This window comes from Daucus carota, chromosome 5, assembly GCF_001625215.2.
Source record: "Daucus carota subsp. sativus chromosome 5, DH1 v3.0, whole genome shotgun sequence".
NCBI lineage: Eukaryota > Viridiplantae > Streptophyta > Magnoliopsida > Apiales > Apiaceae > Daucus > Daucus carota.
Genome location: NC_030385.2, coordinates 28,297,598 through 28,316,218, shown reverse-complemented (window position 1 = coordinate 28,316,218; position 18,621 = coordinate 28,297,598). Strand labels below are relative to the sequence as shown.

The window sequence follows — 18,621 nt, the reverse complement described above, 5'->3', positions numbered from 1 at the left end:
TTGCAAATATATGAAATTCTCCGTCACTAGAATTATTTAAACCAATAAATTTACTTGTAATGAAAAATAGTAGTTTAACCATTCCTTCCTTTTTCTTGTGGATGTCAAATACAAGAAGTGGGTGTGTTAATTATTTAAAAGAATCATTTTCATTTTCTAGCTACCAATTACAGGTTTTTAATAAACTAAGTAAAATTTAAGGGAAAAAATAAAAAAATGTTGACTATATATGAACAAAATTTTAAGGTAATAAAAAATAATACGTAGAAGTATGTTTTTTTTACACCTTAAAATACGTGCAAAAAGTTAAAGCGACTATTATTTAGGAACGGAGGGAGTATTAAGTATAAATTGATATAAGTGCAAAAAGCTTAAGTTCATCAACGGTACAACAAGCGTAACTGAAGAAAATACGCGCCTTACAAATTCAATCCTGAAGCTTTTACAAAGACTTGTTCTGAGAATTGGAATGAAAAGCAGCAATCTTTTCGAAAAATGAAGAACACAGTGCTTACAGTGGGGTGCTGCTCCATCATAATCCCTCCCAATTCCCCTCACAAGCCCTCAATTTCAGCCAAGCTTCCTCAATCCAAACCCTCATCATCGAAACCTCTGCTCTCCACCGTCCGATGGGACTTGCCGCTGCACCGCAACCAAAAGAGCCTCAGATACTACGCTCAGCTGGATTCCAAGCTCGCCGAAGACGCCAAGCTGGATGATTTCTTGTTAATTGCCGAGACTGTGTTGAATTCTGGTGTTAAAGTTTCCGACTTTGCGAATTTGATTAATGTTGACCTTGTTTCGAAAGGATTGATTCGGATGCTTAGGAGTGGTGATGTGGAGAGAGTTGTGCAAGTGTTGAGTGGTGCTCAGAAGCTAGGGCTTAGTGTTGCAGAGTTGTTTGATAGGAATGTCGTTGAGGCGTTGCGGAAAGAATGTAGTTTGGTTGCGGAGAGGGGCAATGTTGAGGCTGTTGTTGATTTATTGGAAGTGCTTAGTGGTACAATTCTTTACATTTTGGCTGATCTTTGATTCTTTTAGATTCTATAATTATTTTGATATATTGATTGAGGGAATTTGTTGAATGAGTTTAACAATTTCATTATTATTTACATTTTGGTTGAAGTTTGATTCTTGTAGATTTTATAATTAATATGATATCGGGTGATCTAATCTGTTGAATGAATTATCAATTTAAGCTTAATTTTCAATATGTTATTATTGATAAAATAAGGCCTTGCATTTTGTGATATGTTACTCATTGATGGATATCTTTCTTGCTTCAGGATTTCAATTATCAGTTAAGGAAATTGTGGACCCTGCACGAATTATTAAAATTTGCGTGGCCCAAAGGAAACCAAATGTGGCCATAAGGTATGATTATACTAATATCCCCTAATAACTTGTAGTGGGCGAAGTTATATTTGTCTGGTTATGTATATTTTATTTTTTTGGTGGTGAATACCTCTTATATCTGCTTCCAACCATGATTATGTGCCATTAAGCAACTCATCAGTTGCTATTATCAAAGATTGAATTTGGTAATGCCAACAATAATTGGATACTTTAGGTGTTTAAAGAACTGAATGTTTGATGACATTTTGCAGGTGTGCTCGTAATTTTCCAACTGCCCATATATTATTCTGTAGCATAATTCTTGAATTTGGCAAGAAAGGTGACATCATGTGTGCTATGGATGTATTTGAAGCCTCTAAGCAGGACATGGACCGTCCTAACATGTATATCTACCGCACAATAATAGATGTATGTGGTCTGTGTGGTGACTATCTGAGATCTAGGTCCATTTATGAGGTACTTCCCTATCTTGTTTAACAACCTTCATGTTTAGTTATTCTTCTCTTCTGAGTTGGCAGCTATAATAGACAACAGTGCATGTGTACTGCTAGAATTAATATTTAGTTACTATAACTCCTATTTTAATGGATTTAGTTTCTCACTTGTTATTTATTAATTTTAATGACGGAGTTGGTCAGTTTAAGTCAACTGACATATAACACTCTAGTAACTACTGTTCTAAGTATGTATCATTATTGTCAAGATTATATATTTCAATTGTGGAACAGCCAACAATTGTAGCCATTCCAGTACATTGTGCCCTGCTGACTGCAGAATGTACCAATGGACAATGATAAAGTAGAGAATTTGTTCGTGATGCATGAAATGTTTGACAGTGCAATATGATATTAAGAATATAAGAGATATGAAACTTTGCATAACAGGCTTTTCTAGTTTCAAAAATATATACTATATCTACCGACAACAATATGACATACATACTGAATTCCATTCTTATGTGTGAATGTTTAATTAAAAATTAAAATGAATGTAGTGACTATGAGATTGTGAGTCCAAACTCTTTCTAGGTGGTTCTTAACGATGTTTAAGTTTCATAGTTACCGCCTTACTGGTACGTATACCAGACTACTTCTATGTGTCATTATGATACTGAATCTTTTTAATCGCTGCAGGAACTTCTAACTCAAAAGATCACTCCAAATCTTTATGTTTTTAATAGTCTTATGAATGTGAATGCTTGTGACTTGAACTACACGATGCACGTTTACAAACATATGCAGGTACGATTCTCTACCTCTTTGGTACTTTATTGTTTATTTCATTGTTCTGTTACTACACTGTTTATGTGTATACGAGTATATCTATGCACAACAAAAATTAACATTTTCATCTCATCAACTCTTGAACTCTCTGGGAATTTCACAGAATTGTTCTCTGCTCAGAGAAGTGAAATGTGTGCAGTATGTATATTGCTCTTGATCAGAGTAGTATTAATTGTATACACTTGGCAGTAATCACAAACTGATCCTAATAAACCTGGCTGCCTACCTGTGGGCAGGCACACACTCGAACAGATACTTAACATCCTAAAAGCTAGTGAACGTACGGTGAAGTTAAAATGTACTTTTATCAACATGGGTGTTTCTTTTATCTGTTATCTTTAATTTGTTTGAAATGCTTAGAGTGTTGGTGTTGCTGCTGATGTGACATCTTACAACATCCTCTTGAAATCTTGTTGTCGAGCGGCAAGAGTTGATTTGGCTCAAGACATATACAGGGAGGTACAAAGTTTAGAATCAACTGGAGTTTTGAAACTGGATGTTTTCACATACAGCACAATCATTAAGGTATATATCTCAGCATATTTAAATATAGTTATGTCTAACCTGACACAATGTCTTATACTTTAATCCAAAAACGGAATGCAGTATTTGTTCATACTTCTATGTGTGCACTTTGCACACTGTATATAAATTCTTCCATTCTTCCTTAGTCTTCTCTGTGGTCGATCTTCCAGGCATTTGCAGATTCTAAAATGTGGCAAATGGCTCTTGAAATTAAAGAAGACATGCTCACAGCTGGTGTCACTCCCAATACTATAACATGGTCATCATTGATAAATGCATGCTCTAGTGCAGGTCTTGTGGAGCAGTCTATCCTATTATTCGAAGAAATGCTTTTGGCTGGTTGTACACCCAACACACAGTGTTGCAACACTGTACTTCATGCATGTATTGAGGCTCACCAGTACGACAGGGCCTTTCGCTTATTCAATAATTGGAAAATAAGTGCAACTGATAAATTTTACGGAAAAGATTATCAGAGGAAGATTGATAGAGGCAGGCACAATGCACGTAAAAGTTATACTATGACTGGGCAAGATTATGGGTCTGATTCTGATCATGTACACTTTACTAAAATGGTTCCCTTCAAACCCACTACTGCAACATATAATATTCTGATGAAGGCATGTGGTACGGATTACAAGCGCGCAGAAGCTTTAATGAATGAGATGAAGACCTGTGGTCTTTCACCTAATCAAATAAGCTGGTCAATTTTGATTGATATATTTGGAGGCTCAAGAAATGTCAAGGGTGCTATGCAGGTACATGTTTCGGTATATTTTGATATTCAGTTGATGATCAATAGAAATGCAACAACTTGTATTTGCATATTCGAGGTGCAGTACCAATTATGTATTTTTCATCTATTTTCACTATCTATATCATTTATTTAAATAATATAAATTCCGGACGCTAGTTTTTGTTCAGTTTTTTTTCAAAAAAAATAATCTTAAAATACTTCTTTGAAAGATGTGAATATCCAGTAATGTGTAAAATGATGCCAGTTAGTAATTAATAACATTGGCCTCCTTCAAATTCAGGAGTCTACTCTATTATTTGTACAGAAAAAGAGACAATACTGCTTTGGAACTGTAAACTTTCTGAAAACATATCTGTTTCCAGTGCAGATTTTAGATTCCATGCGTCGAGCGGGTATTCTACCTGATGTTATTGCATACACAGCAGTTATGAAGGTATGGAACTTTTACATGTTAGCCTACACTGTACATTTTCTGACTGTCTTCTTGGTACTCGGGGAATCGAAAAAAAAATTCACTTCAGAAACGTACACTAACAAGCAAGAGCTTTGTATCTTATATGCTTGTATATAATAACTCTCCTGCTCTTGCTTTACAGGTTTGCATACAAAACCAAAACCAGAAATTTGCATTTTCCTTATTTGAGGAAATGAAGAGATATCATATACAGCCAAACTTGGTAAAGTCTAATTATAGTGTCTATGTCTATGTTGGTTTTCTTAAGTGATTGCATTGGAGTTAAGGGTCTATAATTTGTTCACGATTCTGGAAATCATTTTAATAGAAGATATATTCTATTCTAAACCGGAAGATATATTCTATTCTAAACCAGTCTAAGTACAAACTTTTAATACTGACTTTTTTGTTTCAGGTAACATACAATACACTTCTAAGAGCCCGTACAAGATATGGTTCCCTGGAGGAGGTGCAACAATGCCTTGCTATATATCAGGATATGCGGAGAGCAGGGTACACTACTACATAGAAACTTGTACCTGCTTATTTACCTTTTGCTTTGTCAACAAAACATTTCACATCTATTATTTTGCTTTGTAGAAGCGCTAGCTGTACTGTGGCATAAATTTTTATACTTTAATTGGGTGCATGAGAATTTCATATTCTAGAAATTTCTTACTTAAATCTGTCCTGTGATCACTTGAATGCATCATAATTATTTTATCAATTTTGTTGCTTGATCTCTTTTGACATTTAAAATGGCACATTTATGAGCTTTCATGTGTTGCTATGTTTTTGTACGCATGATCCAAGTTAATCAGCTTAAAGATAACTAGATGTCTACTTCAGCTTTTCTTTAAACAGAGAGCACTAATCTTTTTAGGTTAGTTTATTGTATGTTTTCCCACACTGGACAATTAAAAACTGAGTCCTACAATATCAGTTCAAATGCTTGAATCGATGCTTTACTGCAGAACACTCAAGTATGTCATGTTACTTGATCTGCATCTTGTCCTTCAATAATTATTGTTATGGTCATAGCCTTCCTTTAATTTACCCTGTGGAGTTATTTCGTCCATATACTAAAGAGCACAACTTGCAGGTTCAATTCCAATGATTATTATCTTAAACAACTAATAGAGGAGTGGTGTGAAGGAATACTACAAGGTAACAGCCAGAATCTCCCACACACTTCTAGCAGCAGAACTGACTTGGAAGGCTCTCAAAGCCTGCTTCTGGAGAAAGTAGCGGCAAATTTGCAAAAGACTGGTCCTAAAAGCTTAGCTGTTGATCTTCGAGGACTCTCAAAGGTTAATAATGAACATCAAAAAAGTCAATATGACCTTAAGTTGCATTTTTTTTCCCAGTAAGCATCTCCAATGGTAAAAGCCCTTAGCTAAAATTATCTAGGTGGCGCTTATTTGGCATCTACGTGTCACTTTTAAAGATCATTTAAAAAAAGTGAAACTCCAACCCTCTCTCCCCTTTGCAAAAAATATAGCCAACCATGTTTGGTTGGCTGTATTTGTCGATCCAAGAAAACCTTTAGGTATAATTTTACATAAGCATTAATATAGATAACCCCATTGGAGTAATCATTGGTCCCCTTAGCAAAAAATTTACATTTTCAATATAGCCAATGAAAATAGCCAACCATTATACATTTTACCCTTGGAGATGCTCTAAATAGATATCTTATATTTCCCTTCTGTTGTGAGGCAGTGTTGAAAAAGATATGTGACTGTAAGTTTTAGGTTCAGGCTCAAGTTTCATCTTGATTACCTTTTCTTCTACTTTTTTCTTTTTTACTGAAAAGCAGTAAAGTACAGCCTATTGTTAATTGGAGGTCAAGTCTACTATACAAGGAAATTAATGTTCAGTAGTCATGAAGTGTAAATGTGGCTCAAATTCTTGTTTAAGTTTTTATAATGAACCAACACTTCAACAGGTTGAAGCTCGGATTGTGGTTCTTGCTGTTTTACGAATGATTAAGGAGAACTACACTCCAGGTGAGTATTATTTTTCCAGATTTTCTATAGTTTTAGATTACTTGACCATTTGGATGCATAAAAGTTCCAAGTACTGCACCCATTTGACTTATAAAATAAACTTGACTCATTTACAAGGCAAAGTTAATGTTATCACGTGGTTCTCTAGCAAAATAAAATAAGAACATATATTCTTCACAAAAATACTTTAAAATTCAATATATTTTTAGCTTTAGCTGAACTACCTAAAATTTTCAATTGCACGACTCATATGGACTTTAGCACTTGAAAAGGGTCTAATGATGGAATTGAATATACTGTCACATACTTCAAAAGTGTTCAACGTTTTCGATCATTAAATCCTAACACTCCCCCTCGAGGGGCGCCCATCTTTAGGGCATAAATTTGCCTTTCATTGACCAGTTCTCCTAAAACTTCAAGGTATTAGGGAAAGGCTTCTTACCAAGTTCATTATATACTAACAAGAGGCAAAAGAAGTTTCTAGAAACCTTTTGCAATACAAGTGGCATACTGTTATATACTTATTGTAATTAACATGTATATCCCTCCAAATATGAAACTGAGGACTGAGCAAATAAAATTAAGAGGATAAGATTAAACCTGCGAATATGCTCTGTGATTCACAAAACTTGCCGACTGTGCATGATGCATGCTAGACATTTCTTTCTTTGGCAACCTCACAAGTCAAGATATTAATCCCTTGTGCAATTGATGGATAATTTACTATGGGTATTGCAGGAACCTTGTTAAAAGATGATATGTCAATAATATTAGGAGTACAGGAAGTAGGTTCAAGTGATGCCAATCATGACAACGTGAAAGATGCTATAATAAAACTTTTGCGGGATGATTTGGGGCTTGAAGTTATTTCTGGAGCCACTGGAAGTATCAATTCGAATTCGGACACAGACAATATAAATACCATCACAGTAGGATATCCCACAGGATTAGAATCTCCAAGGAGACCTGCCGTTTTGCAACGTCTCAAGGTCACAAAAAAGTCATTAAACAAGTGGTTACAGAAGAGACTGGGTGCATCTAGGAAATAACTATTCTGCATCCAGGCAAGATTTTTGTAGATGATAATAATTAGCTTGTAAATTTGCATTTCTTACATTCTCTAGCGGCAGAGAGCATAATAAAGAGCATATTTATAATCACTGAATCAGATACCCTTTAGATCACTGGAAACACCATTTGATGAGGCAAATAAGTAAAGTTAAAGATGTGTAATACGTATGGTTAAGCATATATGTTCCGCGATCTATATTTATTAAAAGCTATATCTATGTTTTATATATCTTGTAGAAACTTCAGTAGTGACCAAAGCAATGTTCTTCGGGTGAATAACGCTGTGATTTGGTCTATGCTTCCTGTTTTCAATTGGACCACAGTAGTTGTTGAGAAAGATAAAGTTGGTACTTTCTGACTCTGTTTGGCCAGAAACCTAAACACATTTTTAGGTACAGAGAAGATGGTGTCATGAGTTTGTACCATCTTATATTATGCATGTGTTAAATGATGGAACAATAGCACATGAAAATTCGGTGGTGGTGCTGTGCCACGTATACTGGAGTCTCATACTAGTGTTATTTCCTTGTTCAGCGACACTTAAGAACTTCCTTGGGAAAGGCGTATATTAGGTAAACACAAACATATCTTGGAAAAGCACTGTACACTATCTTTTTCGAAGTACTCCTTCGATCTTTTTTTACATGTTTATTTTGACTTTTTGACAAATTAATTTGATTATATTTTGACTGAAATTTACCAGTATCATTTAATTAGAAATTATAATAAAAAAATATATCATTAGAAAGTATATATTTAGTCTATTTTAAAATGCAACTTTCAGATTTTAAACATATTGAATAGATAATTTGTAATATTTAGTCAAAAATTGGTCAATTTAATTTTTGGAAAATCAAAATAGAGAAGTAATTAGAGACGAGGGAGTAGTTCCGAATAATTTAAGTACCATTACGAATTCTCACACGTGTGTGCATGAGCTAACACTTGTGTGGTGGAACCGCACTTTGAATTCACTTGTATGGTGGAACCGCACTTCGAATTCATGTGCGCATAAGTTAACACTTGTGTTGCGTGACGGAACCAGACTTCCGAACGTGTGCATTAGTTAATAATGGAACCGCACTTCGAATTCACTTGTGTGGTGGAACCGAACTTCGAATTCATGTGCGCATAAGTTAACATTTGTGTTGCGTGGCGGAACCGGACTTCCGAACGTGTGCATTAGTTAATAATGTGTGGTGAAACTTCAAAATTATGCGTGTGCATAAGTTAATAATTCTATTTATGCATAAGTTAATAATTCTAGAGCCTCAATTCTATTCGAAACCAGACTTCCGAAAATCTAACATCTGTGTGATAGAACCATATTTGAAAGTTGTACATGAGTTAACAATGGAACTAGACTTTGAAATCATGTGGGTGCATGAGTTAAGCCAGCCAAAAATGTATCAATTTTCCGATTTGAAAGTAACTTTTGAACTGGACCAATCATAATATATAATATTATGATTTTTAGAGATCATCGTACAAGCTATTTTTGTTATCTAAATGATAAAAAAAATAAAATTTAAATAATTATAGAAGTACCTGTGCCCGAAACTACGCCCACGAATTCTTGCATATATTCGAAGTTAAAAGTATTTTGGGCAAACAACATTCAACGAGCCAAGGCGAACACCGGGTACTAGTAAAGTTGCGCACTCAAAGTTAGAATGCATGCAATGTATCAAAAAAAAAAAAAAAAAAGTTAGAATGCATGCATAAATGAGAAGTGACAATAGAGACCTTGCTTCTTCCTGGTAGTCTCATGGGAGAAACTAGTGGTTCAGAGCTCACATTTCTGAGGATGGACATGAATCATACTTGCAACTACCCATATCTGCATCAGCTTCATTGCTTTTTCCTTGCAGATTAATCTTCTCTTTATTGTCAAGGTCAGAGATACACACTTCTTGTCTATCACTATTGCTTCATTTTTCTTCCTTTAATCTACAATGCGAGTTGGTAATACAATGGCCATATACTTCTTTGATTTCTCTGCATATTCATATTCAGGATTACCTTCTTCCTTTTCAGTAAAAGCTAAAAGACCGAGTTAAAACTTTATTAGCACAAAAGAAAATATTTATTTGATAATATCTGATTTGTTTAGTTTGCAGAATAGATTGTGATCTGAAGGGAGTGATTCAGAACAATCGATTATTAGGGAAAAAAGAGGCTAGACGATAAAAATCTAAATTAATTAGTTTTCAGCGAGATAAGAGTGTAGTTCCATCAAGAAGTTTTCTCCGCTGATAGCATGACCTGAGACGTACGTATGTCAGGACTTGGACCTGAAACTAAACCCATTAGTAATATAATAAGTCGACTACCGAAATTTGAAGGATAATGATATTTATGTGTGATTATTATAGTACTATTGCACAGAAAAGTAGAAGCAGTAGTGGAAGATAGGTACTAAAAATAGAAAAAAAGGTGATGACCGGCTGCTGTCCTGTCCACAAACACAGTAGATGTGTTTCTCAATCAGTCTCACCTGTATCTGTGTATCTTGTACTGTTCTGTTGATATTTTTCTTGGCTCCAGATTATTCAGTCCACGTGGACTTTTCTTCACACGTGGCTCTCTACACACCTACAGTTTTGCCACCTCATCTTCATCCCCCCTTCTCCTGCATAGCTCAGTAGTTAACTCAACACAACACATAAGTCTCATAAGAGTTGTCTGCTTGTTAATTTGGTATGGATAGCTTTTGTTTCAAGAGTTTTTGTTAATATGTGTTTTTCTATTATGATTGCAGCTTATGATTGATGTATTGAGATCCTAGGCAAGTTGTTATAAGCATCAGGTTCATTCATCTGCTAATTTTACTTTAACATAATTGTTGGATTATGATTTCTGATTCTATCGTTTAGTGTTTACTGCATATTGTTGTAGGGGTTAGAGGGATTTTTTAACCTTATATAGTTACGCTGTGTTCCCGAGTTCAAGAAAAAAAAGAAAATAGCGGAAAATTGATTCATCGATCTGTTAAGAGAGAACTGTTTGTTAGTTTTATGATGGCAATTGATGGGAATGAAAAGCGGGATATTGGTTTAGAAGGAGCAAATGGTCCCTTGCAAAATGTGGCTGCTATAAATGAAGCTGGAAATTTGGGGGAGGGGATGAGTGATTCGGGAGGTGATGGGTTGAGGTTAAAACCAGATAAGAATGTGAAGCATGATTGTGAAGAGGCTTTGCAATTGCAACAACAGAGATCACAAGGCTCAATGGTTCATTGGCAGACGTTTCTTCATGTTAGTTCCATTAAGGTCTTGCTGGTGGAAAACGATGATTCTACTCGTCATGTTGTTGCTGCATTGCTTCGTAATCTCAATTATGAAGGTCGGTAAATTTTCAGTCTGCTTTCTATTTTACTGATTTTTATATGAGATACTTTCACTCTGAAAGATTAAAAACAGAAGGTGATGAGTTCAACATTACTTCTTGTAATATGTAAGTGACGGAATGCATGTGGAGGTATATGATCAGCATAGAAACAAGGGCATAACTATGTTTCCAATCTTCGTTAGAACTTAGTTAACCTTTCGTTTAAGTGTACCTACACGCGTCTGTTATCAGTCGGTATTCTGTTCTGTGAGTATATTAAGGCTTCTCTCTCTCATTTGTTACTTTTTGTTAAACACAGGCGCTAGCTGTGAACGGACCTCTCTTCAATAAGTAATAAAGCATTAAGTTTTTCTTTAAACACAGCATACACACTCAACATTTAGACCATTTTCATCTTGCCTTACTTGGAAGTTTTAGTAGTATGTGTTAAATATACCTTGGAGTAATGTCCTTTTCTCATATTAGGAACGTTTGATACTCAGTTCTAATAAGGTTTGTTAGCAGTAATTGTAGCAGCTAATGGATTGCAAGCTTGGAGGATTTTAGAAGATCTATCCAATCACATTGATGTTGTTTTAACTGAGGTAGTAATGCCCTGTTTATCTGGGGTAGCTCTTCTGTGCAAAATCATGAGTCATAAGACTCGTAAGACTGTCCCTGTGATTAGTAAGTTATTGGACTCAAACATTATTGGTGTTGCTCAATCTCCATAAAGTTAATCCTAATATAAGATTATTAGTAATTTGATATCATTAACCATATTAACTGATGAGATTCTGCAGTGATGTCATCTCATGATTCAATGGGTTTGGTTTTTAAGTGCTTGTCAAAAGGTGCAGTTGATTTTCTAGGTAAGCCTATTCGAAAAAATGAGCTAAAAAATCTCTGGCAGCATGTGTGGAGGAGGTGCTACAGTGTAAGTTTTCTTTCCCTCATGAATTCCCTATGCTTACTTACACGTGTCAAGGTCCGGGTCCCTGACATACATACGTATGTTAGTAGCATACGTTCAGCGAAAAAAAACCGTTGGACAGCTTAATCCTGAGTTTTTGATCTATATACAGGGGGTGCTATAGTATCATTTAGCGGAAAATTGCCCCATTACGAGGTTTTTCACGTTCAGCGTTTTTTTCGTTGGATGTATGCTAGTATCATTCGTATATTCTGGAACAGCTGCCTGGTTACATATATATAATTGCACGTGGTTCTAATTTACTGATTTTGGGATAATAATCTCATCCTTTTATGGCTTCATGCTTATTATATTGTCCTGCAATTTCATTATGCATCTTAATTGCATCTGTTACCCTGCATCTTTATAATGAATAAATCTTCATTTGCTAAATTAAAAGATCAGTTTTGTTACAGTCTAGTGGTAGCGGGTGTGAAAGTCGTACACATACTCAATTATCGGTGAAATCAAAAAGTGGCATAAAGTATGACAAAAACAACAGCAGCGATGAAAATCTGAACACTGGTTTAAAGATTGGCGCATCTAATGAAGACAGTGACAGTCAGGTAACATAAATGTGGATGTCATGCTTCTGTATTACTGTGTACAGGAAGTAAAGGTTGTTCGTCAAGCATCGCGTCTTATTTAAACCACGTGAGACCTAACTTTGTAACTTTAAGTCCATATACAGAAAGATAAAATGTTCAACATTGCAGAGTTCTTGGACAAAAGAAGTTGATAGCTCCCAAGCTGTGTCTTCAAAGGATCAAATAACGAAGCGTTCAGACAGTAGTGCCCAACTATGCTCAAGAGCTGAACCTTCTACTAAGTTTCCTGCGACTGAACCTAAACAATATCAAGGAATTGGTGATTATAGTGGTATGCGTGTATTTATAAGGGTACAGCAAATATGCACTTCCACTGATTGTGTAATGTGTTGTTTCTTTCCAGATGATGTTCACCATGGAGAAGACTTGGTACTTGGCCAGCCTAAAACTCGCGAGCTTCAACTGAACAGTAAAGTGGAGGTTCCATTCGAACTTTTAAATACAAACAGGATCATTGATTCAAAACTTGATCTTGATTCAAACAAGACGAGTAGAGCTAACAATCAGGCAAACCACAGTCTGTTCAATAAGGATAAGACAATCACTGCCAGAATACCTTCTCCTCATACGGCAAGTAAAGATCATGCTAAATCTTCCGAGGTAAATATTAAGGCTTTTGATGATTCTAAAGTTAAAGCAGAGATTGCACATAACTTAAAGAGGCTCAGAGTTGCTAAAGATAGTGGGCAAGCAATTTCAACTGAACGCAATGTTATAAGATGCTCGGACCTTTCCACCTTTTCGAGGTCTAAATGGTACGTAGATAGGAGTTTATCATGTGTTAATAATTCTATGCAGATGATCAATGGATATTGTTTTTCAACCAAAACAAATCGAAACAATTAAGATTTAACTACTGTATGTGGCATTTTTCAGGTACAACACAACCTCAACTGATTGTAAGACGTCCAATGTGATCGATGTAAGCGGTTCTCTTGAAGCGATTAAAGATAAATCTGACATCCGAACATATTCAAACAGAAATACTTTGTGTCCAAGTTCAGAGGAGATCAAGAAAAAAGTAGATATCGATTTAATCACTGACAAATTATCTATCAATCCAGCAGCAGTCTCGAAAGATACAGTGGATACAACATCAAACAAGTTAAAAGCAACACCAGCAATCAATGATTTGAACTTAACTTCTGTTTTTGCACCAACTGGACTGGACCTTAATTGTCCCCCTCAGCAAGTCATACTGGTTAAAACTGATGACTTGGCGTCCCAGGCATTACTGAGCCCCATTAGAGGCTCACCATCTGAGCCTACGGTCCAGCATATTCATCATCACCACCACCATGTGCATCATTTCCACAGCCTTGACAGAGAACAGCCACTATCTAACCTTGAGAAACTGCCATCTAAGAAGCCTGAAGTATCTCCACAATCGAGGTCATTGAATGTTATTGTCGGATCTGTTGAAGGTAATACTGGAATTTGCAGCTTGAACAAGCGTGGTTCAGGCAGCAAGTACGGAAGTAATGGTCAGAATGGAAGCAGCACCGTTGTGCATGCTGGAGGGACAAATGCAGAAAGTGAAGCTTACATAAAAGGAAATAGCGAAAATGGTGATGCTAGTGGCAGTGCTAACAGGAACAGAATAGATTCCTTGACCAAATTTCGGCACAAAAAGGAACGTCGATTCGACAACAAGGTAATGATGTTGAATTTTGTCTACAAAACTTCTACTTATATATATCCCATTATGTAGTACATTTTCCTAAGCATGTCAAGGTACTTATTTATGACAACAAGATTTCCTGATCATACATTTCACGTGATTTAGAATTTACAAAAATCACTAACCGTCTGGATACTGAGAACATATAAGAGAACTTGTTCCAGCAGCACTAATTTCTTCATATATCTGTTGAAATAAAATTTGCAGGCCCGAAGCCGGAACAAGAAGAGACCAGCAGAGTAATATCCATGTCTCTAAGGACAATGTGGAGTTCCCTTATCGTATAGCTATGCAAGAAAGTTATTCAGAGTAGCCAGGTAGACGTTCTTCGTGATGCAACTTGGAGAAATTGACAGTAGCCTGTGATGCTTTTAATAGACAGAGACTTAAAAACCTTACTATACCTGATTATTTCCGATACTTAATTTGTGTTTGGGGGATCATGACATTTGAAACATTGCTTCTATATGTAATCGCAATTTCACTATTGTGTATGAGTAACACGTACTGTTGTAAATTTACAAGATAGGGATTTATTCAACTATGGAAAACTTCACGAGTGAAATAATGTATTACATCTCCCAGAGAGCAGTGCTCTCTGGGCTAGCAATAGACAACTTATAAAAATAATACCAAACAAATAAGATTGAACACAGTATAAAAATAATAAGGTACCATGAAATCAACACATCTGCACCTATCTGGAGCATAAAGACACGTGATAAGCATATAAATCCCACTTAGTACAAGACTACAGGGTTCTAGTAGATAAAACCGCATTTATTTAAACACTTGGCGTGGAAATATCACGAAAGCACACTAATTAAACGCTGGAGTCTGGACTATTTCTTAATAACCCCGTCATGTTCACTGCGGAGCCTGCAATGAAGAAATAGAAAGTTAAAACCTTTCTCAGCCCCGCACAAGTAAAGAACTCACTGTTCTGTATTCATAAAGCTGGGCACAAGAACTTACCAAGAAGCGCTTCTTAAAGATTGCAATGAATTCTTTGCGATCAGCTTTTGTTACCGTGTAAGCGTCCATTTTGTTCAGTTCCTGCAAGTACATAATCCTTGAGTGAGAAACATTGACGATGGAAACTTGAATGTGTAAGCACTATTGTGACTCCAGGTCCACATTTTATGTATTTTTACTTTAGGCAAAATAAAGAAAACCAAAACAGAATGTGGATATTTGTTTGGTAATGATATTAACTTCCAAAAAATCTCGTTCAAGGGAAATTGGTCTAATACATTATAACCGAAGCAAGTACACAAAATCAATATGTAAATAAGAGTTGGTAACACGGTAGGTCAAATATCCACCAGGAAATCATTTTATAATAATTCCTATCACTTTGTGCATAAGAATAAACCTATTATACCTCAAACCATGCTGTTAGTTTAGGTCTGCCTGACAAAACATTATGCTTCCACACATCTTCTATGAAGGTATGCATCCTTTCAAAATGTGGAGCATAGGCAATATCCACCTAAATACAGCAGGACAATTCAGAATAGGAACAAATCAGTTATAAGGGAACAAGAATGCACTTCTTGAGGATTATATTTATGAAATGATAAAAGAAATTTTGAAATGTACTGACAGACATGGTGCAAAAAAAAAAATCACATACCTGACTGAGCTGGCCGAGAAAGAAGGGCCCATCATCAAATTTGTGGAGAGCCGTTTCCATGTAATCAAAAGCACCACCTAGTGCAGATATCAGATTTAATTAAATCTGTTTAAAAGATTAGCTAGTCGCCTACCCCAGAAGAATAGCTGCACTCCTCAATTGAGGTGAACAAGGGTACGATGTATGATAGATCAGGGATAGAGAGGGCATATTAATTCTTACCAGCCTCTTTAACAGGATCCCCCCTGAATGAATTAAACACCGTTGACATCCATTTGTCTGAGTAGGATATCAACTCTTTAGCAAACTCTCTTTTAGCAGGGTCCTGATTTACCAAAAAAGTTATTAATGTCTAAATCTAGAAAATAGCTGGGAATCAATACCCTTTATTAATAAGCGAAACCACTTTTCGGTGGAACATCGGTACCAAAAGTACCAAAATTTGGTCACTTTCATATTAATTAGGATTTTAGAGTCATTATTATACTATTATCAAAAGACTTCTATATTGAATAGAACTTTATTATTAAAGACCTCAATATTCATTAGGATAGTGAAACATCTGTATTGATTAGAATTTTATTATTAAAAACTTCAATATTGATTAGGATAATGTTATATAAATTTTTTATTTAATAACAATAATCATTATAGAATTATAAAAAGATTTTCATATTGTTAGGATTTTATACTTATTATTATACATTTTTAGACTTTTATAATTATTATTATACAATTATGAAAAGACTTCTATATTGATTTGGATTTTATATTAAAAATTTCAATATTGCTTAAGATTATTACACTACTATAAAAAGACTTCTATGGTAAAAGTACCAAAATTTGGTCACTTTCATATTAATTAGGATTTTAGAGTCATTATTATACTATTATCAAAAGACTTCTATATTGAATAGAACTTTATTATTAAAGACCTCAATATTCATTAGGATAGTGAAAGACATCTGTATTGATTAGAATTTTATTATTAAAAACTTCAATATTGATTAGGATAATGTTATATAAATTTTTTATTTAATAACAATAATCATTATAGAATTATGAAAAGATTTTCATATTGTTAGGATTTTATAATTATTATTATACATTTTTAGACTTTTATAATTATTATTATACAATTATGAAAAGACTTCTATATTGATTTGGATTTTATATTAAAAATTTCAATATTGCTTAAGATTATTACACTACTATAAAAAGACTTCTATGGTGTTTAGGATTTTGTAATATAACATTTATCATATCCGCACAGTTAAATCGCTAACAATTTAACTTATGAAACAGTCTTATAAAATTCATATCAAAATTTGGCTATCATCATAATATTTTTAATTAAAAATTATTACTATTACTAATTAAAAACTTCTATATTTGACATGATTTTGTATTATAACAATTATCTCACTAATAAAAATATATTACCAACAAAATTATTTGTTTTAATTTTTTAAAACTCAAATAATTTAATATACTGAACAACTCTATAAATCTCTTATTATGCTTCAGAGTTCAAATAAATAAAGAGTTCATATTGATATTAATATAATATCCTATCAATAGAATAATAATGTCAACAAAATTATTCGTTTTAATTTTTAAAACTCATACACTTTAATTTACGAAATAAATTTATACCAAAGTACCAAAAAACTTGGGTCATATATTTTTTAATAATAATAATTATTATCATTCGGTGTTTTTCAGAAGGTTGCGATAAAGACGAATAAGGCGATGGTAACACTGACTTGACAAATAGAAACTCAAAAAAATTGGAGTCATTGTCCATATTGCAACATATAATAAAAGAACCGAAACTCTAGACATATGTCAAATATTCGTTTTAATTTTTAAAACTCATACAATTTAATTTACGAAACAAATCTATAAAATTTCTATCATATTTCAGAATTAAAATAAACAAGATTCAATCTTTATACCAAAGTACCAAAAAACTTGAACATAACCTGCAAACTGTCATATGTTTACAAATATTGCAGACTAAAAAAAATTAAAATTGAAACGAGTAGATTATTTTTAAATAATTTTGGACTCTAATACTCTTATTTTGTGAACTCCATAGAACAGGGACCCATATTATTATGAAATAAATTTAAAGTAGGATCAAATTTTAATAATATCGAAAGTCTTATATTAAGTAACAATAATTTAAATATCTTTGAAAAACAATAATTTAAATAGTTATAATGAAAATATGATAATGTAATTAAAAAAACATTATTTTTTCAATAAATAACAAATTTTAAATTTTTATTTAAACCCGTGCTTGGCACGGGTTATCAACTAGTAGGGATGAATGTGTCTTTCATATCTTACATCTGGTAAGAGTGCAGGCCCTTCAAAGTGATTGTCTAAGTAGTTAAGTAAGTCCAGGCTCTCCCCAATAACTTTGTTGTCATGTTCCAGTGATGGAACCTATTAGAAACAAGAAATTAGCAACACAAACTGCAAAAGTTTTATCAAACTGATACCAGTAATGATGTACTCCTCAAGCCTTTTTTAGTACCTGTCCTTCTAACAAGATATGTTAAGAAAATTAAACCAATTTTAGTAAAGTGGTAACTATCTGTTATATTATATTATGGAAGCACATCCAACTACTCAAGCTAAAATATCTTCTGATGTTACTTAATTGACAACTATAATTTCTGTTTGCAGGTTAGTAAGGCTAAAACTATCAAGCCAGTTAAGTGAAAAGTAATGGTAAGATCAATTATTGTTACGAAAAAATTGTATCCATTGGAAAGATGCAGGGAAAAATTCAGACCAGGGCAGTAATGAAAGACAAGGGATGAAGGGACGGAGTGGGAGAGAGCAGAGACGGCTCAATACTAATTAGGTTCTTGCTGGTCTTTATCCCAGATGCCGAGGGCTATGATCTGTTTATGAAATCAACTTT

General features: G+C 34.2%; 3 protein-coding genes across 4 annotated transcripts in view; 2 read left to right on the top strand and 1 right to left on the bottom strand.

The window, feature by feature from the left end:
- Positions 1 to 374: 374 nt before the first annotated feature.
- Positions 375 to 7,619, top strand: LOC108223793 (pentatricopeptide repeat-containing protein At5g02830, chloroplastic). Its single transcript, XM_017398214.2, has 12 exons — positions 375 to 1,000; positions 1,287 to 1,374; positions 1,608 to 1,812; positions 2,490 to 2,597; positions 3,000 to 3,164; positions 3,335 to 3,922; positions 4,289 to 4,354; positions 4,518 to 4,598; positions 4,791 to 4,888; positions 5,478 to 5,685; positions 6,324 to 6,384; positions 7,123 to 7,619. Exons 1-12 carry the CDS (start codon positions 496 to 498, stop codon positions 7,431 to 7,433), a joined length of 2,484 nt encoding a protein of 827 aa, XP_017253703.1. The 5' UTR covers positions 375 to 495; the 3' UTR covers positions 7,434 to 7,619.
- Positions 7,620 to 9,856: 2,237 nt separating this feature from the next.
- Positions 9,857 to 14,575, top strand: LOC108222972 (two-component response regulator-like APRR7). Of its 2 annotated transcripts, XM_017396977.2 has the most exons (9): positions 9,857 to 10,264; positions 10,354 to 10,800; positions 11,311 to 11,472; positions 11,589 to 11,722; positions 12,175 to 12,324; positions 12,475 to 12,637; positions 12,710 to 13,121; positions 13,243 to 14,020; positions 14,255 to 14,575. In XM_017396977.2, the coding sequence occupies exons 2-9, from the start codon at positions 10,473 to 10,475 to the stop codon at positions 14,288 to 14,290; spliced, it is 2,163 nt and encodes a 720-aa protein (XP_017252466.1). In that variant the 5' UTR covers positions 9,857 to 10,264; positions 10,354 to 10,472; the 3' UTR covers positions 14,291 to 14,575. The 2 variants fall into 2 exon arrangements, with proteins under 2 accessions (XP_017252466.1, XP_017252468.1); XM_017396979.2 differs by having other exon boundaries at positions 9,857 to 10,800; positions 12,475 to 12,625.
- Positions 14,558 to 18,621, bottom strand: part of LOC108222973 (glutathione S-transferase L3) — a 5,150-nt gene continuing 1,086 nt past the window's right edge. Inside the window, exons 5-10 of the mRNA XM_017396980.2 lie at positions 18,039 to 18,137; positions 15,906 to 16,008; positions 15,684 to 15,760; positions 15,432 to 15,539; positions 15,023 to 15,103; positions 14,558 to 14,926 (exon numbers count right to left, since the gene is read on the bottom strand). Of these exons, the coding sequence (XP_017252469.1) occupies positions 14,915 to 14,926; positions 15,023 to 15,103; positions 15,432 to 15,539; positions 15,684 to 15,760; positions 15,906 to 16,008; positions 18,039 to 18,137 (480 nt within the window). The 3' untranslated portion in view covers positions 14,558 to 14,914. The remainder of the gene's footprint in view (positions 14,927 to 15,022; positions 15,104 to 15,431; positions 15,540 to 15,683; positions 15,761 to 15,905; positions 16,009 to 18,038; positions 18,138 to 18,621) is intronic.

Excerpts from the sequence above, each read along its gene's own strand:
- LOC108223793 (XM_017398214.2), top strand. The coding sequence starts at position 496 with ATGAAGAACACAGTGCTTACAGTGGGGTGCTGCTCCATCATAATCCCT. Across the intron at positions 1,813-2,489 it reads GATCTAGGTCCATTTATGAG|GAACTTCTAACTCAAAAGAT; the intron begins GTACTTCCCTAT and ends TAATCGCTGCAG. Across the intron at positions 4,355-4,517 it reads CATACACAGCAGTTATGAAG|GTTTGCATACAAAACCAAAA; the intron begins GTATGGAACTTT and ends CTTGCTTTACAG.
- LOC108222972 (XM_017396977.2), top strand. The coding sequence starts at position 10,473 with ATGATGGCAATTGATGGGAATGAAAAGCGGGATATTGGTTTAGAAGGA. Across the intron at positions 11,723-12,174 it reads TGTGGAGGAGGTGCTACAGT|TCTAGTGGTAGCGGGTGTGA; the intron begins GTAAGTTTTCTT and ends GTTTTGTTACAG. Across the intron at positions 13,122-13,242 it reads ACCTTTTCGAGGTCTAAATG|GTACAACACAACCTCAACTG; the intron begins GTACGTAGATAG and ends GGCATTTTTCAG.